Source organism: Oncorhynchus clarkii, unplaced genomic scaffold, assembly GCF_045791955.1.
Source record: "Oncorhynchus clarkii lewisi isolate Uvic-CL-2024 unplaced genomic scaffold, UVic_Ocla_1.0 unplaced_contig_12973_pilon_pilon, whole genome shotgun sequence".
In the NCBI taxonomy this organism is placed as follows: Eukaryota; Metazoa; Chordata; class Actinopteri; order Salmoniformes; family Salmonidae; genus Oncorhynchus; species Oncorhynchus clarkii.
In genome coordinates, this window is record NW_027258694.1 from 38,235 (window position 1) to 59,104 (window position 20,870).

General features: G+C 46.4%; 1 protein-coding gene across 1 annotated transcript in view; it reads right to left on the reverse strand.

Moving 5' to 3' along the window:
• The window catches only part of LOC139398202 (collagen alpha-1(XXIV) chain-like), a gene marked incomplete at both ends in the record, with an annotated part of 51,390 nt that extends 30,666 nt beyond the window's left edge, over positions 1–20,724 (reverse strand). Inside the window, 7 exons of the mRNA XM_071144323.1 lie at positions 2,531–2,584; positions 12,968–13,012; positions 14,950–15,003; positions 15,190–15,234; positions 16,320–16,373; positions 17,357–17,410; positions 20,671–20,724. Of these exons, the coding sequence (XP_071000424.1) occupies positions 2,531–2,584; positions 12,968–13,012; positions 14,950–15,003; positions 15,190–15,234; positions 16,320–16,373; positions 17,357–17,410; positions 20,671–20,724 (360 nt within the window). The remainder of the gene's footprint in view (positions 1–2,530; positions 2,585–12,967; positions 13,013–14,949; positions 15,004–15,189; positions 15,235–16,319; positions 16,374–17,356; positions 17,411–20,670) is intronic.
• Positions 20,725–20,870: the final 146 nt, after the last annotated feature.

Genomic DNA, 20,870 nt, shown 5'->3' on the forward strand with positions numbered 1-20,870 from the left:
CCTGACTGGGTCTCTCCTCTAGTATCTAACAGTCTGACTGGGTCTCTCCTCTAGTATCTAACAGTCTGACTGGGTCTCTCCTCTAGTATCTAACAGTCTGACTGGGTCCCTCCTCTAGTCTCTAACAGTCTGACTGGGTCTCTCCTCTAGTATCTAACAGCCTGACTGGGTCTCTCCTCTAGTATCTAACAGTCTGACTGGGTCTCTCCTCTAGTATCTAACAATCTGACTGGGTATCTCCTCTAGTATCTAACAGCCTGACTGGGTCTCTCCTTTAGTATCTAACTGGGTCTCTCCTCTAGTATCTAACTGGGTCTCTCCTCTAGTATCTAATAGTCTAACTGGGTCTCTCCTCTAGTATCTAACTGGGTCTCTCCTCTAGTCTCTAACAGCCTGACTGGGTCTCTCCTCTAGTCTCTAACAGTCTAACTGGGTATCTCCTCTAGTATCTAACTGGGTCTCTCCTCTAGTATCTAACTGGGTCTCTCCTCTAGTCTCTAACAGTCTAACTGGGTCTCTCCTCTAGTATCTAACAGTCTGACTGGGTCTCTCCTCTAGTATCTAACAGTCTGACTAGGTCTCTCCTCTAGTCTCTAACAGTCTGACTGGGTCTCTCCTCTAGTATCTAACAGTCTGACTGGGTCTCTCCTCTAGTATCTAACAGTCTGACTGGGTCTCTCCTCTAGTATCTAACAGTCGGACTGGGTCTCTCCTCTAGTATCTAACAGTCTGACTGGGTCTCTCCTCTAGTATCTAACAGTCTGACTGGGTCTCTCCTCTAGTCTCTAACAGTCTGACTAGGTCTCTCCTCTAGTATCTGACTGGGTCTCTCCTCTAGTATCTAACAGTCTGACTGGGTCTCTCCTCTAGTCTCTAACAGCCTGACTGGGTCTCTCCTCTAGTATCTAACAGTCTGACTGGGTCTCTCCTCTAGTATCTAACAGTCTGACTGGGTCTCTCTTCTAGTATCTAACAGTCTGACTGGGTCTCTCCTCTAGTCTCTAACAGTCTGACTAGGTCTCTCCTCTAGTATCTGACTGGGTCTCTCCTCTAGTATCTAACAGTCTGACTAGGTCTCTCCTTTAGTATCTGACTGGGTCTCTCCTCTAGTATCTAACAGTCTGACTGTGTCTCTCCTCTAGTATCTAACAGTCTGACTGGGTCTCTCCTCTAGTATCTAACAGTCTGACTGGGTCTCTCCTCTAGTATCTAACAGTCTGACTGGGTCTCTCCTCTAGTATCTAACAGCCTGACTGGGTCTCTCCTCTAGTCTCTAAAAGTCTGACTGGGTCTCTCCTCTAGTATCTAACAGCCTGACTGGGTCTCTCCTCTAGTATCTAACAGTCTGACTGGGTCTCTCCTCTAGTCTCTAACAGTCTGTATCATTTATATTTGAATCCACAGTTCTCCTGTCTTGACTGTACAAGCACTGATACACTATTCCCTCACTGTAAGCAGCCTACAGTACTTAAAAACAAAGAATGGATTTAGAGCTCTGTATTTGAAAAATCTGTCTAAATCAAAGTGCATAATTGGATGAAATGTATTTAATCTGAAAGGAATTCACTGCCTGACAGGGTACGGCTGGTTCTGGTGCTGACAGATACAATGTAAGTCATAAGGAGGGGCAACGACGGTGTAGGTCTGTCTGAGAGAGAGAGAGAGAGAGAGAGTGAGAGAGATAAAGAGAGTGAGAGAGAGAGTGTGTGTGTGAGAGAGAGAGAGAGAGAGAGAGAGAGAGAGAGAGAGAGAGAGAGACAAAGAGAGTGAGAGAGAGAGAGAGAGAGAGAGAGAGAGAGAGAGAGGGGAGTTAGATATATAGAGAGAGGGAGAGAGAGAAAAAGAGTGAGAGAGATAAAGAGAGTGTGAGAGAGAGAGAGAGAGAGAGAGATAAAGGGAAAGAGAGAGTTGTAGGTCTGTCTGAGAGAGCAAGCATTTTAGAGCAATGTTCTGACAGAGAGAAGGTGTTTCTGGGTAGGCTAGGGAGCTGGACCGGGGCATCCAGCTGAGCGCCTGTCAATAATCAGCAGTCTGGACCTCAGTAAAGTAATTTAAGTCAACAGTCAGGGAGCAGCAGGGGAAGCTGAGTTCTGACAGTTGAGGGTTGAAGGGTGATGATTGGGGTTTTGTGTTGTCATAAGTACAGGAACTAGTTGGGAAACATCCCAGAGTGGTCTCTCTATCCTCATACAGCATGGAGACTTAAAATGACTTACATATTTAAGGAGCATGACCCAGATGAGTGTGTGTGGTGTGTGTGTATTTGCTTTCTTTGCCACAAAGTTGAAAAGATCATTTTACATTTCAAGTTGTGTGAGACTGAGATGCAGGGTTGGTTGAGTGAAGTCTAAGGAGACAGTGGGAACACAGTAATTGCAGGGTGTGAGGGTGGTCAGTGTTTGTCTAAGTCTGTCTGTCTGTCTGTCTGTCTGTCTGTCTGTCTGTCTGTCTGGCTTTCTGCCTGTCTGCCTGGCCCTCAGCGTCTGGCTAATCCACTCAAAGCCTAATGGCAGAATAAACACCCCTCTACCTTTTCACCAGGATCTCCAGCTCCCCCTGACGTACCGATCAGGCCTGCTGGACCCTGCAGATGGGAGAGAGATGAAATGGAAAGAGATGCGATAGAAAGAGATGAGAGAGATGGGAGAGAGGACAGAGATAGAAAGAGAAGAGAGAGAGAGAGGGAGAAAGGGGGAGAGGAGAGAGAGAGCGAGAGAGTGAGAGCGAGAGAGAGAGAGCAAGAGAAAGAGATGGGAGAGAGGAGAGATAGAAAGAGAAGAGAGCGAGGGGGAGGGAGAAAGGGGAGAGGAGAGAGGGTGAGAGTGAGAGAAAGAGAGAGAGAAAGAGAGAGAGAGAGAGAGAGAGAGAGAGAGAGAGAGAGAGAGAGAAAGAGAAGAGAGAAAGAGAAGAGAGAGAGGGAGAAAGGGGAGAGGAGAGAGTGAGAGAAAGAGAGAGTGAGAGAGTGAGAGAAAGAGCATACACACGTCAGGGTAAAGTACGTCTATGAGGGGAGACATGATCCCCACCCATCAGACGGTTCTTTTCAACCTGTTTTGACAGCAGGAATGCAGGGGGTCATAGAAGACTGTGCATTGGTGATGTAAGGATGGGGTAAGTAGTGGCATCACATGCTTTATAAAGGAAATTACATGAAGGAACCATGAAGGAACCAAGGGGAAATTCCCTCAATGAAAGTTGAGCACCTTAAACTGAACAATGTAATTATTACATGCAATGTTTCATGTTACTAAAAAAGTAATGAGGCAATGAAATGTATGTCAAAATGCTAATTTCGTGTTGTATGAACAAGGCAATGAAAACATACATTCCTTTCCCAGTATTCACAAGCCTTAGTCCTGGGCTATTTACTGCTGTAGGTAACGAAATTAGGTCACACATGGTATAGTATTTGGGGGCCATATTCAGCGTGTGTGTCTCTCATTTCCTTAACTATAGTATATGTTTTGTCCAGCAGCAGTACGGGACCTTTGTTTGCTTCCTATACAGTACACTCTAGTATCCATGTACAGTATTTACCTTACTGTTGTGTGTTATCCCAACCAATCCTGTGTAAATACAGGATACTGATGAATCCATCCATTTATCCTGGACTGATTCTATTTTGTACATGTTTTTATTGAACCTTTATTTAAACAGGCTATCAATGAAGAAAATAGTACTATTTACATTGACTGCTTGGCAAGAGGCAAAAGGCCTCCTGTGGGGACGGGCTGGGATAAAAAATACAATAAACATTTCAGACAAAACAGACAGAAGACACTGGCAACAGCACAAATACAACAGCAAACTAACAGTGGATGTGTGTGAAGTAAAACAACCTGCTGCCTTACAAAACACAACACAAACTAGAGACATCAGATGACAACTAGAAACAACTACATATCTCAACAACCTGTTTATCTATATGTAAATTGGCTTGGAGGGAATTCCAAGACCAGGGGGCTGAGTAATGAAAGGACATTTTTTCATGCTCGGTTCTATTTTTCGGGACTCTTAGCAAACAATGTAATTGTACACAGTGTTCTGCCACCCAGCTCTGTGTAGCAGGCCTGCGGCAGCAGAGTTCTAGTCCAGCTGGATGAGCGATCTAACATCCCACTGACCTTCGCCAGACACTTGTGGACCTCTTGCTAACGAAGAGAACACTGGCTAATGTAAATATCAGAAAAATCATGGAGAAAAATCCCTTCCAGATCAGTCATCTGGATAAAGGGCTCAGGTTTGGCCCAGCGCCAGAGTCTATGGCGAGGAGAGGAGCAGCGTCTCTTGACCCCAGTGCATCCTGAAAAGGGTAGTTAGAGGCTGGTGAAAACATGTCCCTAGTTTGCTAAACCCAGTGTATGTATTTCAGTCTTATAAAAAGATGTATTTAACCATTGTACAAGAGATGTACTGTACTTAGATGTGTTATGTGTTTTGGTGGCTACATTTCTTGTCTCTTTCTTCACAGTCTATTTTCTATCTTTCCCCATCATGGCTTAGTTACTCAACAAGGGGTGTGTTTGACAGACACAGGCCACATCTGGAGCATGTTAGCGGTAGACTGAAGAACTCAAGTCTGAGAGGAGGGCTGTATAGAGTGGGAATGGGGACAGACAGAGAGGATGGCTGTATAGAGTGGGAATGGGGACAGACAGAGAGGAGGGTTGTATAGAGTGGGAATGGGGACAGACAGAGAGGAGGGTTGTATAGAGTGGGGATGGGGACAGACAGAGAGGAGGTTGTATAGAGTGGGAATGGGGACAGACAGAGAGGAGGGCTGTATAGAGTGGGGATGGGGACAGATAGAGAGGAGGCTGTATAGAGTGGGGATGGGGACAGATAGAGAGGAGGGCTGTATAGAATGGGGATGGGGACAGACAGAGAGGAGGGCTGTATAGAGTGGGGATGGGGACAGATAGAGAGGAAGCTGTATAGAGTGGGGATGGGGACAGACAGAGAGGAGGGCTGTATAGAGTGGGAATGGGGACAGATAGAGAGGAGGCTGTATAGAGTGGGGATGGGGACAGACAGAGAGGATGGCTGAATAGAATGGGAATGGGGTCAGACAGAGAGGAGGCTGTATAGAGTGGGAATGGGGTCAGACAGAGAGGATGGCTGTATAGATTGGGAATGGGGTCAGACAGAGAGGAGGGCTGTATAGAGTGGGAATGGGGTCAGACAGAGAGGATAGCTGTATAGAGTGGGAATGGGGTCAGACAGAGAGGATGGCTGTATAGAGTGGGAATGGGGACAGACAGAGAGGAGGGCTGTATAGAGTGGGGATGGGGACAGACAGAGAGGATGGCTGTATAGAGTGGGAATGGGGACAGACAGAGAGGAGGCTGTATAGAGTGGGAATGGGGTCAGACAGAGAGGATGGCTGTATAGAGTGGGAATGGGGACAGACAGAGAGGAGGGCTGTATAGAGTGGAGATGGGGACAGACATAAAGGATGGCTGTATAGAGTGGGAATGGGGACAGACAGAGAGGAGGCTGTATAGAGTGGGAATGGGGACAGACAGAGAGGAGGCTGTATAGAGTGGGAATGGGGACAGACAGACAGGAGGGCTGTATAGACTAGGGATGGGGACAGACAGAGAGGAGGGCTGTGTAGACTGGGAATGGGGACAGACAGAGAGGAGGGCTGCATAGAGTGGGAATGGGGACAGACAGAGAGGAGGGTTGTATAGAGTGGGAATGGGGACAGACAGAGAGGAGGGTTGTATAGAGTGGGAATGGGGACAGACAGAGAGGAGGGCTGCATAGAGTAGAAATGGGGACAGACAGAGAGGAGGGCAGTATAGAGTGGGAATGGGGACAGACGGAGAGGAGGGTTGTATAGAGTGGGAATGGGGACAGACAGAGAGGATGGCTGTATAGAGTGGGAATGGGGACAGACAGAGAGTAGGGTTGTATAGAGTGGGAATGGGGACAGACAGAGATGATGGCTGTATAGAGTGGGAATGGGGACAGACAAAGAGGAGGGTTGTATAGAGTGGGAATGGGGACAGATAGAGAGGAGGGCTGCATAGAGTAGAAATGGGGACAGACAGAGAGGAGGGCTGTATAGAGTGGGGATGGGGACAGACAGAGAGGAGGGTTGTATAGAGTGGGGATGGAGACAGACAGAGAGGAGGCTGTATAGAGTGGGAATGGGGACAGACGGAGAGACGCTGTATAGAGTGGGAATGGGGACAGACAGAGAGGACGCTGTATAGAGTGGGAATGGGGACAGACAGAGAGGACGCTGTATAGAGTGGGAATGGGGACAGACAGAGAGGAGGCTGTATAGAGTAGAAATGGGGACAGGCAGAGAGGAGGCTGTATAGAGTGGGGATGGGGACAGACAGAGAGGAGGCTGTATAGAGTAGAAATGGGGACAGACAGAGAGGAGGCTGTATAGAGTGGGGATGGGGACAGACAGAGAGGAGGCTGTATAGAGTGGGGATGGGGACAGACAGAGAGGAGGCTGTATAGAGTAGAAATGGGGACAGACAGAGAGGAGGCTGTATAGAGTGGAGATGGGGACAGACAGAGAGGAGGCTGTATAGAGTAGAAATGGGGACAGACAGAGAGGAGGCTGTATAGAGTGGGGATGGGGACAGACAGAGAGGAGGCTGTATAGAGTGGGGATGGGGACAGACAGAGAGGAGGCTGTATAGAGTGGGGATGGGGACAGACAGAGAGGAGGCTGTATAGAGTGGGGATGGGGACAGACAGAGAGGAGGCTGTATAGAGTGGGGATGGGGACAGACAGAGAGGAGGCTGTATAGAGTGGGGATGGGGACAGACAGAGAGGAGGCTGTATAGAGTGGGGATGGGGACAGACAGAGAGGAGGCTGTATAGAGTGGGAATGGGGACAGACAAAGAGGAGGCTGTATAGAGTATAAACAACATCTACATTCCTGTCTGTTCTAATCTATATAATAAACAACATACATCTACATTCCTGTCTATTCTAATCTATATAATAAACAACATACATCTACATTCCTGTCTATTCTAATCTATATAATAAACAACATCTACATTCCTGTCTATTCTAATCTATATAATAAACAACATCTACATTCCTGTCTGTTCTAATCTATATAATAAACAACATCTACATTCCTGTCTATTCTAATCTATATAATAAACAACATCTACATTCCTGTCTATTCTAATCTATATAATAAACAACATCTACATTCCTGTCTGTTCTAATCTATATAATAAACAACATCTACATTCCTGTATGTTCTAATCTATATAATAAACAACATCTACATTCCTGCCTGTTCTAATCTATATAATAAACAACATCTACATTCCTGTCTGTTCTACAGTACATAAAGCCAGCTTATGAAAACACAGTAGCCAACCGCAAAAAGCATCTCCACAAGATGGTATAAGCCTTAGCATAGCCCCAGGCATGCAGGCAGCTAAGATTTGCAGTTGGACTGTAGTGGCTGTGAGTCGAGACAGAGGCAGGTAGCTGAGAGTCATGGGAACACTAGTGACTCCCGATGCACACAAAACACCTTAAATGTGGCATGAAGTGGGACAACATGGTGTCCTGTATCATTTAACAGTAGGAAACTAGGCTTTGGAGAGTTTTAGAGCTCCATCTGCAGCGATCTGCTTTCTCAGGTGTGTGTGTGTGTCTGCAGCGATCTGCTTTCTCAGGTGTGTGTGTGTGTCTGCAGTGATCTGCTTTCTCAGATGTGTGTGTGTGTGTCTGCAGCGATCTGCTTTCTCAGGCGTGTGTGTCTGCAGTGATCTGCTTTCTCAGGTGTGTGTGTCTGCAGTGATCTGCTTTCTCAGGTGTGTGTGTGTGTGTCTGCAGTGATCTGGTTTTTCAGGTGTGTGTGTGTGTGTCTGCAGTGATCTGCTTTCTCAGGTGTGTGTGTGTGTGTCTGCAACGATCTGCTTTCTCAGGTGTGTGTGTCTGCAGCGATATGCTTTCTCAGGTGTGCGTGTGTCTGCAGCGATCTGCTTTCTCAGGTGTGTGTGTGTGTGTGTCTGCAGTGATCTGCTTTCTCAGGTGTGTGTGTGTGTCTGCAGCGATCTGCTTTCTCAGGTGTGTGTGTGTGTCTGCAGCGATCTGCTTTCTCAGGTGTGTGTGTGTGTCTGCAGCGATCTGCTTTCTCAGGTGTGTGTGTGTGTGTGTGTGTGTGTGTGTGTGTGTGTGTGTGTGTGTGTGTGTGTGTAGCAATCTGCTTTCTTAGGTGTGTGTGTGTCTGCAGTGATCTGCTTTCTCAGGTGTGTGTGTGTGTCTGCAGCGATCTGCTTTCTCAGGTGTGTGTGTGTGTCTGCAGTGATCTGCTTTCTCAGATGTGTGTGTGTGTGTCTGCAGCGATCTGCTTTCTCAGGCGTGTGTGTCTGCAGTGATCTGCTTTCTCAGGTGTGTGTGTCTGCAGTGATCTGCTTTCTCAGGTGTGTGTGTGTGTGTAGGCAGTGATCTGGTTTTTCAGGTGTGTGTGTGTGTGTCTGCAGTGATCTGCTTTCTCAGGTGTGTGTGTGTGTGTCTGCAGCGATCTGCTTTCTCAGGTGTGTGTGTGTGTGTGTGTCTGCAGCGATCTGCTTTCTCAGGTGTGTGTGTGTGTCTGCAGCGATCTGCTTTCTCAGGCGTGTGTGTGTCTGCAGTGATCTGCTTTCTCAGGTGTGTGTGTGTGTCTGCAGCGATCTGCTTTCTCAGGTGTGTGTGTGTGTGCTTTCTCAGGTGTGTGTGTGTGTGTCTGCAGCGATCTGCTTTCTCAGGTGTGTGTGTGTGTGTGTAGCAATCTGCTTTCTCAGGTGTGTGTGTGTCTGCAGTGATCTGCTTTCTCAGGTGTGTGTGTGTGTGTGTGCTTTCTCAGGTGTGTGTGTGTGTGTCTGCAGCGATCTGCTTTCTCAGGTGTGTGTGTGTGTGTCTGCCATGATCTGCTTTCTCAGGTGTGTGTGTGTCTGCAGCGATCTGCTTTCTCAGGTGTGTGTGTGTATGTCTGCAGTGATCTGCTTTCTCAGGTGCGTGTGTGTGTGTGTGTGTCTGCAGTGATCTGCTTTCTCAGGTGTGTGTGTGTGTCTGCAGCGATCTGCTTTCTCAGGTGTGTGTGTGTAACAATCTGCTTTCTCAGGTGTGTGTGTGTCTGCAGTGATCTGCTTTCTCAGGTGTGTGTGTGTGTGTCTGCAGCGATCTGCTTTCTCAGGTGTGTGTGTGTGTGTTTGTGTGTGTGTGTAGCAATCTGCTTTCTCAGGTGTGTGTGTATCTGCAGCCATATGCTTTCTCAGGTGTGTGTGTGTCTGTAGCAATCTGCCTTCTCAGGTGTGTTTGTGTATACAGCGATATGCTTTCTCAGGTTTGTGTGTGTATACAGCGGTCTGCTTTCTCAGGTGTGTGTGTGTGTGTATACAGCGATATGCTTTCTCAGGTGTGTGTGTGTATACAAATATATGCTTTCTCAGGTGTGTGTATCTGCAGTGATATGCTTTCTCAGGTGTGTGTGTGTGTATACAGCAGTCTGCTTTCTCAGCCCTAGGTCAGACTGAGTGGAGGTTACAAGAAGAGCAGAACAGTCAGGAAGTGAGACTGATATCACCATAGTAAGTACTGTAGAAGAGAATTAAGACATTCTCTCTGTTGTCATATGCTACTAGTCTCTCGCTCTTCCTCTCTCCATCTCTCTCTTCGGCCCAGGTGAACCTGAGTATCGTGTGTTTCAGAGAAAACCGCAGACCTGTTAATGCCCTCAGCAGCGATTCAATTTAGAGGCATTTATTTTTTATTTTTATTGTGGGTCACCCTATAATGGAACACTTGACGGGCCAATCTAATTTGGCCCCAAAAAATACAGCTGATCATATTATAAAAACTCCCAGTAAATGATTGGTTCAAATGCTTTACTGGCAACATGTTGCATTAAGTGCTCTCTAGGTGACACAACAAAGCCTTAGTGAACACATTGAACACGTTCAGCCAGGAACCTCCTGACCAGGGCTAACCTGCAGTTAGCCAACCCATCGGCAGTCTCTCTCAGACCCTCCAGATTAGATTTATTTGGAAAGTGATGTAATGACGTTCATTAGAGGCTCCATGTGTTTCCAAGCTGAGGTCTTTTTGTTTTAACATGGCATTGGCTTCAAAGGGGTCCTAGCTAGATACAGTCTGTGGTAAATGGTTAATCCCTTTCATGTGTGCTCTCCTACGCAACACAGAGGCTGTGTCCCAAATGGCACCACATTCCCTATATAGTGCCCATAGGGCTCTGGCCAAAATTAGTGTACTATGTAGTAAATAGGGAGCCATTTGGAAGTCCTATTCAGTGGCTGTGGCTTCCACAGCGCACACAATGCAAATACTAACATTAAGGGACCTGACGAACACAGAGAAGCATACGGCATTGAGATGTGACATGCATGAGAGGGTTGTATGTGGATTTCTAGCATAGGAAAACATGTTGGGTGTCAAATGACTATATGGACCAAAAAACAACAAAGACAGACTTTTGAAACGTTGCAGTTTTGCAGTTAATTAGACCAATCCAAAGTAATAGTAGTATTCCACAGATGTTTTAGAAAACTAGTCGGGCCACTGATGTTGTGCCAGTACTAGTAGAGCCATGACTTGTTATTGATGAATGAACATAGATGATCATAGATCATTCTCATCTGGATCGTCATTGTTTATTTTCTTGAGTATTTCTACTGTAGAGATGTGCGGTATGTACAGTGGGGAGAACAAGTATTTGATACACTGCCGATTTTGCAGGTTTTCCTACTTACAAAGCATGTAGAGGTCTGTCATTTTTTATCATAGGTACACTTCAACTGTGAGAGACGGATCCAGAAAATCACATTGTATGATTTTTAAGTAATCCATTAGCATTTTATTGCATAACATAAGTATCTGATACATCAGAAAAGTAGAACTTAATATTTGGTACAGAAACCTTTGTTTGCAATTAGAGAGATCATACGTTTCCTGTAGTTCTTGACCAGGTTTGCACACACTGCAGCAGGGATTTTGGCCCACTCCTCCATACAGACCTTCTCCAGATTCTTCAGGTTTTGGGGCTGTCGCTGGGCAATACAGACTTTCAGCTCCCTCCAAAGATTTTCTATTGGGTTCAGGTCTGGAGACTGGCTAGGCCACTCCAGGACCTTGAGATGCTTCTTACTGAGCCACTCCTTAGTTTCCCTGGCTGTGTGTTTCGGGTCGTTGTCATGCTGGAAGACCCATCTTCAATGCTCTTACTGAGGCGAGGAGGTTGTTTGCCAAGATCTCGCGATACATGGCCCCATCCATCCTCCCCTCAATACGGTGCAGTCGTCCTGTCCCTTTTGCAGAAAAGCATCCCCAAAGGATGATGTTTCCACCTCCATGCTTCATGGTTGGTGTTCTTGGGGTTGTACTCATCCTTCTTCTTCCTCCAAACACGGCGAGTGGAGTTTAGACCAAAAAGCTCTATTTTTGTCTCATCAGACCACATGACCTTCTCCCATTCCGCTTTGAGACTGTGGTCCCAGCTCTCTTCAGGTCATTGAGCAGGTCCTGCTGTGTAGTTCTGGGCTGATCCCTCACCTTCCTCATGATCATTGATGCCCCATGAGGTGAGATCTTGCATGGAGCCCCAGACCGAGGGTGATTGACCATCATCTTGAACTTCTTCCATTTTCTAATAATTGCGCCAACAGTTGTTGCCTTTCCTCCAAGCTGCTTGCCTATTGTCCTGTAGCCCATCCTAGCCTTGTGCAGGTCTACAATTTTACTCCTGATGTCCTTACACAGCTCTCTGGTCTTGGCCATTGTGGAGAGGTTGGAGTTTGTTTGATTGAGTGTGTAGACAGGTGTCTTTTATACAGGTAACGAGTGGAGAACAGGAGGAATTCTTAAAGAAAAACTTACAGGTCTGTGAGAGACGGAATTCTTACTGGTTGGTAGGTGATCAAATACTTATGTCATGCAATAAAATGCAAATTAATTACTTAAAAATCATACGATTTTTGTTTTAGATTCCGTCTCTCACAGTTGAAGTGTACCTTTGATAAAAATTACAGACTTCTACATGCTTTGTAAGTAGGAAAATCGGCAAAATCGGCAGAATATCAAATACTTGTTCTCCATACTGTCTGTTTCTAAGGGCAATAACAAGAGTTCAGTTATGCAGTTACGTTTCCTTCAAGAGGCGTTTTTTAAATTTACACAAAAAAAAGAAAAATTGTCCCTGGCACAAACAAACGAACGCAAACTCAAAATGAGGTAACTTCCAGAGAACGTCATTCACTGGAGATCCTTTTGCTGCCAATTTCTGTATAAAACACACGTTTATTGCTAGAGAAATACCTTCCTACCCCTCTTCCTCCTCCACCTCTCTACCCCTCCTCCTCCTCCACCTCCCTATCCCCTTCTCCTCCTCCACAACCCTACCCCTCCTCCTCCACCTCCCTACCCATCCTCCTCCACCTCCCTACCCCTCCAACTACCTACCCCTCCTCCACCTCCCTACCCCTCCACCTCCCTACCCCTCCTCCACTTCCCTACCCCTCCTCCACCTCCCTACCCCTCCAACTACCTACCCCTCCTCCACCTCCCTACCCCTCCTCCACCTCCCTACCCCTCCTCCACTTCCCTACCCCTCTTCCACCTCCCTACCCCTCCACCTCCCTACCCCTCCTCCACCTCCCTACCCCTCTTTGCCTCATCACCTCCTCCTCTATCCTTTTCGTCCTCCCTCCCCATACTAAACCACATAAAGACCCTTACATCTCCATCACTGCACTCAGACTAATGAAAACCAACCACTCTGCATCTTTAGGTCTGAGAAAAGCACTATAAACATTCTACGTATGAGTGCTTTGAGACTCTTCCTATACGAGAGCAGCAGGAAGTAGAGACTTAATAACTTATCCCAGTCAGTCGCTGTACTGCACATTAACAAACTAAGAAGTGGTTAATCACTGACATTGATTTCATGCATAGTCAGCAAAAACCACCAGACTCACTTGCGGTCCATTTTTTCCAATGCCGCCAAGGTCCCCCGTCTCCCCCTGAAAACCAGATCAAAACAAAACATTAGTACATTTTCTTCCTGTGTGTTAAGATGTTAAGATCCAGCCGATGGTCGCTCAGTCACATGATCAACAGCTTGAACACACAGGGTTTTAAATAAACAAATGATTAAAAAGCACACATGGAAATGCTCTTGATTTCTTCTGTTTCTGTTTATTTCTCTCCTGCGGGTTTCCATTATGCTCTATAACAGTCCAGGGAGAATTCCTTCTCTTTGTTAATAAGGCTCAATACATTTATGACACAACCACCTCCCCTTGAACTAACACAAGTACCCAACTCATTCACAAATACAGGGACTCTGACTTGCATGGCATTCAGAGGAACACACTAAAGTGTAATCCATACTAATAAACATCTGCCACATTGTGCAGCAGTAATAGTGAAGGCGCAAGGCCTTGCACTGGGTTCACACCAGTTAACTCTAATGAAGTAACGTGAAGAACACGTCAGGAAAAAAACGAAACAAGAAAACTAAACTAAGACCTCAAAAGTGGTAAGCGGGCCATGTCGATTAGATAGTACACTACATGACCAAAAGAATGTGGACACCTGCTCGTTGAACATCTCATTCCAAAACCATGGGCATTAATATGGATTTGGTCCCCCCTTTGCTGCCATAACAGCCTCCACTCTTCTGGGAAGGAGTTCCACTAGACGCTGGAACATTGCTGCGGGGACTTGCATCTATTCAGCCACAAGAGCATTAGTGAGGCCGGGCATTGATGTTGGCCGATTAGGCCTGGCTCGGAGTCGGCGTTCCAATACATTCCAAAGGTGTTCGACGGTGTTAAGGTCAGGGCTCTGTGCAGGCCAGTCAAGTTCTTTCACACCGATCTCGACAAACCATTTCTGTATGGACCTCGCTTTGTGCACAGGGGCATGGTCATGCTGAAAGAGGAAAGGGCCTTCCCAAACTGTTGCCACGTCATTGTATTGATATTGCATCATTGGAACTAAGGGGCCTAGCCCAAACCATGAAAAACAGCCCCATACCATTATTCCATCTCCACCAAACTTTACATCGACACCATGAATTCGGGCAGGTCCTGGCATCCGCCAAACCCAGATTTGTCCGTCAGACTGCCAGATGGTAAAGCATGATTCATCACTCCAGAGAACGTGTTTCCACCTCTCCAGAGTCCAATGGCGGTAAGCTTTACACCACTGTAGCGAACGCTTGGCATTGCACATGGTGATGTTAGGTGCCCGGAGAACAGTGGGTTAACTGCCTTGCTGAGGAACAGAACAACAGATAAGGCAGCCTTTCCTTTCCCCTGTGAGCGGCTGCTCGGCCATGGAAACCCATTTCATGAATCTCCCAACGAACAGTTCTTATGCTGACGTTGTTTCCAGAGGCAGTTTGGAACTCGGTAGAGAGTATTGTAACCGAGGACAGGCGATTTTTACGCGGCAAGCGCATCAGCACTCGGCGGTCCCGTTCGGTGAGCTTGTGTGGCCTACAACTTCGCGGCGGAGCTGTGGTTGCTCCTAGACGTTTCCACTTCACAATAACATCACATTTGACAAACTGACTTGTTGGAAAGGTGGCATCCTATGACAGTGCCACGTCGAAAGTCACTGAGCACTTCAGTAAGCCCATTCTACTGCCAATGTTTGTCTATGGAGATTGCATTGAAATAGCCAAACCCACTAATTTGAAGGGGTGTCCACATACTTTTGTAGATTTAATGTAAGTTTTCATTCCTACTGCCCTGATTATATTGCTCACTGTTCTGGAATTATTCTGGACAGTTAGCTTATGATTAGACACAACACCAAGGGAAAGAGATGGTTACACACACACTTGACCATATCTGCAAATGGACCTGATCGACTGACACTGTGATAGTTGTTTTTCTAAACAGTCCAATACAGCATGCGTACAGTATGCACGCTGATAGTAACTTCTTACCTTCAGTCCCTCAGGTCCAGGTTCCCCTATGTAGCCTTTCCTTCCAACTCTCCCCTGTAGAGAAACACACACACACACACACACACACACACACACACACACACACACACACACACACACACACACACACACACACACACACACACACACACACACACACATTACAGGATGCATCAGCTTTTCATGTTTTATCACATCTCATCTGTGTTACTTCATAATGAAACACCTGTAGACACTTACAGTGGTGCCAGGGCCGCCAAGTGGGCCAAGGTGTCCCTCATCACCCTGAAAATACACAGTAAAACAGGTCAACACAGTGCAATGCATCATATACAGCTGGATTTGGGGACCAGGTAACATCACTGGGCACTGGCAGTAACACTAGCTGAGCAACATCCCATCTCACCTTATGCACAGATCTACTAATGTGAAAGCCACAGGGGGCCTGTGTGTGTGTGTGTGTGTGTGTGTGTGTGTGTGTGTGTGTGTGTACTCTCATCGATCACTGTGTTCTTCCTAGCAGAGTGGCCTGGATGTTTCTCTCTATGTCCACACTGCCTGAAGGAGAGCTTGATGATTCCAATGATTAGAATGTATGATGTTCTGCTTTGAGACATTTTCTCTGATCAGCTGAAGGGAAAGGTATTAATGCTATAGTGATTGAACTCTACAGCATTTTCTCTGATCAGCTTAAGGGAAAGGTATTAATGCTATAGTGATTGAACTCTACAGCATTTTCTCTGATCAGCTGAAGGGAAAGGTATTAATGCTATAGTGATTGAACTCTACAGCATTTTCTCTGATCAGCTTAAGGGAAAGGTATTAATGCTATAATGATTGAACTCTACAGCATTTTCTTGCAGGCTATGCAATAAGACTCCGTGCCAGGAAAGAGAGTGAGAGAGAGATTGAGGGGCCTTCCAACTCGGTACCACAGTTTAGTTGGGTGCCAATACCGTAACACTAGCACAATGGAAAGGTGTACGTACTGCACACACTGTACTGTACACACTGCCAAGGCTTCTGTTCTTATTTTCCACTGCTGCCTGGAAAGACCTGGAGTCTGCCTTGTTTTTGATTAGCACCTAGTGATGAATCATGACGGTATACAGTAGTGGAACATGCCCTGGGACCTGGAATCACTCTACAGCTTCACATAGCCTGAACCTACTGTAGCAATGCCAACCGCCTCAACTCTGGTTACAGGTTCAACTGCATGTATAAACTGAGAATCTGTTTTGTAATCAAATGCACACTAAATATTGTTAGCTTCCTGCATGTTCAGTTGTGTCTGCAGTATTCTGAGTATGATGTACAGTAGTTTAGTGGTTCTCACCCAGAAGCTACAAATTCTTGATAATGTCTCTTACCTCTGTTCCTTTTGGCCCTGGGGGTCCTTGTGGCCCTCTGGCACCTAGGAGTCCCTGCAACAGAGCAGGATACATGGTATGTCATACAAAACAGATGTGTTGCTATTATCGAAAACACACAAATGAAACCTCAGGAGTGGAAGATGCACTGAGGGTCAGGGTTGGAACCGGTTCAGGGAACAGAACAGCGGAAAATAAATACATTTTTCGAGGAACAGAATCAGAACTGGGAACAAAAGTGATCTACTGTATATTGTTTTGGAACAAAACCATTATTTTAAAATTATGGGAACCGGTTAATTACATACCACAACAAAAGCAACAAAGCACCTATGCAAAGCCCTCACTCTGTCACTCAGAAAGGTAATCCTGTGTCTGCCTGCCTGCCTGCCTGCCTGCCTGCCTGCCTGCCTGCCTGCCTGTCTGTCTGTCTGTCTGTCTGTCTGTCTGTCTGTCTGTCTGTCTGTCTGCCTGCCTGCCTGCCTGCCTGTCTGTCTGTCTGTCTGTCTGTCTGTCTGCCTGCCTGCCTGCCTGCCTGCCTGCCTGCCTGTGTCTGTATGTCTGTCTGTCTGTCTGTGTCTGTCTGTCTGCCTGCCTGCCTGCCTGCCTGCCTGCCTGCCTGTCTGTCTGTCTGTGTCTGTATGTCTGTCTGTCTGCCTGCCTGCCTGCCTGCCTGCCTGTCTGTCTGCCTGTTTGTCTGCCTTCCTGCCTGCCTGCCTGCCTGCCTGCCTGTCTGTCTGTCTGTCTGTCTGCCTGCCTGCCTGCCTGTCTGTCTGTCTGCCGAAACTCTTTGCCAGTATGTAGGCTACCTGCCCCTCACCCTAATGTCGAGCTAAATGTAAAACATATATATATTTCAGAGGTTTAAAAACTGGAACTTTTTGGGGGTTCAAACCAGTTCAGAACTTCCACAGAACAGTGGAACCGAACAAAAATATGTTTGGTTCTGTTCAGAATAAAACAAATAATTTTGGTTCCAACCCCTGCTGAGGATGATGTATTTTGAATTGAGTTGTGGAAACAGTGCTTGTCTTTACCTTAGGTCCAGGAGGGCCGTTGGGACCTGGCACACCGATGTCTCCAGGAAAACCCTGAGAAACCAAGCAGGATGGTTCTTTGACGACATCATTAATCACAAGACTGATGTGATCATATAGGTTTGATGCCACATCTAACATGACACACTCCTGAACACACCTGAATGTATTCAGTTTCTTTATATTCCATTCTATTACATCATACTTTCTTTAGATATGTGTGTACAGAAAGGGAGTGGAGGATTATCTACATAGGGTGCCTATATGCTTGTATATTGATATATATGGCAGGGTCAGGGTCAGACCCACACTGCCCCTCTTTTCTAAAAAAGACCTTATGGATTGACAATGATGAGAACAGAGAGCACACTGACCCTCTGTAAGACGGGGTAGGCAAGGTCAATACATCTGTATCTAAAGAGTGACAGGGCCTAGCTATGTTATATGAACCTGACGTAAAGGGGGTGATGGATAGAGATGTTGGCTGAAGACTGTCACACACCTGCCTCAGCATGGCATGGCCGGCTCAATTAAAACAGGGGATGGGGAAAGAGGTAGGAGTGTTGGTATGGGGAGAGGGTGAGGGGGAGAGAGGGAGGAAAGTTGGTGGGGGAGAGGATGAGAGGGAGAAGGAGAGGAGAGAGGGGGAGAGAGGGAGAGAGGGGGAGAGAGGGAGAGTGGGTGGAGAGTTGGTGGGGAGAGGAGGAGAGGGAGAAGGAGAGGGTGAGAGGGGGAGAGTTGGTGGGGGAGAGGAGGAGAGGGGAGAGTTGAAGGAGGAGAGGAGGAAGGGGAGGAGAGAGAGGGAGAAAGGGGAGAGAGGGGGAGAGAGCGAGAAAGGGGGAGAGTGGGAGAGTGGGTGGAGAGTTGGTGGGGGAGAGAAGGAGAGGGAGAAGGAGAGGGTGAGAGGGGGAGAGTTGGTGGGGGAGAGGAGGAGAGGGAGAAGGGGAGAGTTGGTGGGGGAGAGGAGGAGAGGGAGAAGGGGAGAGTTTGTGGGGGAGAGGAGGAGAGGGAGAAGGGGAGAGTTGGTGGGGGAGAGAAGGAGAGGGAGAGAGTTGGTGGAGGAAAGGAGGAGAGGGTGAGAGTTGGTGGAGGAGAGAGAGAAGGAGAGGGAAGAGGGGGAGAGAGGGAGAGTTGGTGGAGAGTTGGTGGGGGAGAGGAGGAGAGGGAGAAGGAGAGGGGGACAGTTGGTGGGGGAGAGGAGGAGAGGGAGAAAGGGGGAGAGAAAGCTATGGAGATCTATCAGATTTACAGATGTGGTGTTTTAACAGGGCCAAAAATAGTAAAATGGAGTGAACCTTTCTGGACTCTTTGATCTTGACAAGGCAACAAACAGTCAACCACCATAAAGTAGAGCTACAACATTTATAGGACGGATGGTAAAACAAGTGAGACATTGTTGGATTCAGTTTGATAAAAACTTAAAAGACATCTAGTCTGTGAGTCACATGATGTGCACACACTGAGAACATTACAGGATACGTTTGGATTAGTTTGACTTTCCAAATCCTATATATTCCTATATGCTATCCTGCTTTCTTGTAGATCTGCTAGACTGGGAATAAATCAGAACCAATGTGACACAGGGATGAAGGAAAGCTTACTGTATGTACTTTATTTCTGTGGTGGTTTTAAGGAGTGCTATCAATGTGTATCTGTGGTGGGTTTAAGGAGTGCTATCGATGTATATCTGTGGTGTGTTTGAGTGCTATTGATGTTTATCTGTGGTGTGTTTAAGGAGTGCTATCGATGTATATCTGTGGTGCGTTTGAGTGCTATTGATGTTTATCTGTGGTGTGTTTAAGGAGTGCTATCGATGTATATCTGTGGTGCGTTTGAGTGCTATTGATGTTTATCTGTGGTGTGTTTAAGGAGTGCTATCAATGTATATCTGTGGTGCGTTTGAGTGCTATTGATGTTTATCTGTGGTGGCTTTAAGGAGTGCTATCGATGTGTATCTGTGGTGGGTTTAAGGAGTGCTATCGATGTGTATCTGTGGTGGGTTTAAGGAGTGCTATTGGTGTGTATCTGTGGTGGGTTTAAGGAGTGCTATCGATGTGTATCTGTGGTGGGTTTAAGGAGTGCTATCGATGTGTATCTGTGGTGGGTTTAAGGAGTGCTATCGATGTGGATCTGTGGTAGGTTTAAGGAGTGCTATCGATGTATATCTGTGCTGGGTTTAAGGAGTGCTATCGATGTGTATCTGTGGTGGGTTTAAGGAGTGCTATCGATGTGTATCTGTGGTGGGTTTAAGGAGTGCTATCGATGTGTATCTGTGGTGGGTTTAAGGAGTGCTATCGATGTATATCTGTGCTGGGTTTAAGGAGTGCTATCGATGTGTATCTGTGGTGGGTTTAAGGAGTGCTATCGATGTGTATCTGTGGTGGGTTTAAGGAGTGCTATTGATGTGTATCTGTGGTGGGTTTAAGGAGTGCTATCGATGTGTATCTGTGGTGGGTTTAAGGAGTGCTATCGATGTGTATCTGTGGTGGGTTTAAGGAGTGCTATCGATGTGTATCTGTGGTGGGTTTAAGGAGTGCTATCAATGTATTTCTCAGATTGTTCAGTTTGCTTGGTGTGTTGATCCTGTCCTCTCAAGTTGGACTCTGTCCCCCAAGTTCACAACCTTATCTCAAGTGTTTAGCATTCATTCGACACAGGACAGTGGCTGACCTGGGGTTGGGAGGGAGGCAGCAGCCGTAGAGATACTATAGATAGTGAGCAGCAATAAAGAGGCAGTCTTAAGCACTACTCTGGACCTGTGCCCATGATGATTTTAGTTCCTTACTGTGTATTCTATGTTAGCTTATCTACTGTTTACATGTGTCTGTCTCATGGACCAGGACAGGAGTTTAAGTCATAGATAAAGAGTGATGTGGGGCTGATCGTGTTGTATGGTGTTAGTGATAGTGTGTATCAGTTTACACCCTGATCCCAGACAGAACACAGGTAGTAGAGCAGACCGCCTCAGACAGTCTCAGGGCGGTTTCTCTATCCCGTCTCTGGGACAACTTGAAAACATCTCTGGCAAGTAAAAGAACAGGGATACAATATGGTCCCAACAGAACTACAATTTCAACTTGACTACAACAACAGTGTGTAGGAACACACTCTTAGATCAGAACGATATGTTTTTGTGATTGGTTCAGTTTGCATGGTTTACTTGTTTGACCATGTATAGCACTATATGACAGAAGTTTATGACATCATTTTATGACCTCATATTGAGCTGTATCAGTAGCTCAATGACCATTAAAGTGGCAGAAACATAATAGCAGACATTTAACAGTGTGGCTTTAATGATGTCAGTGTTTTACCTCAGGACCTGGTGGGCCAGGAGGTCCCTGTGGTCCGATCTCACCCATTTTACCCTGTTAGAGCAGAGAGACATTAAACATTTTAAAAAGCACATCTTCTGTTTGAATTTAGAGCAAAGACACATGAAAACATCAACACAAAGTGGAAACATCAATGCCAAGCATCTCTCTCTTTTCTTCTCTCTCACTCTCACAAACAG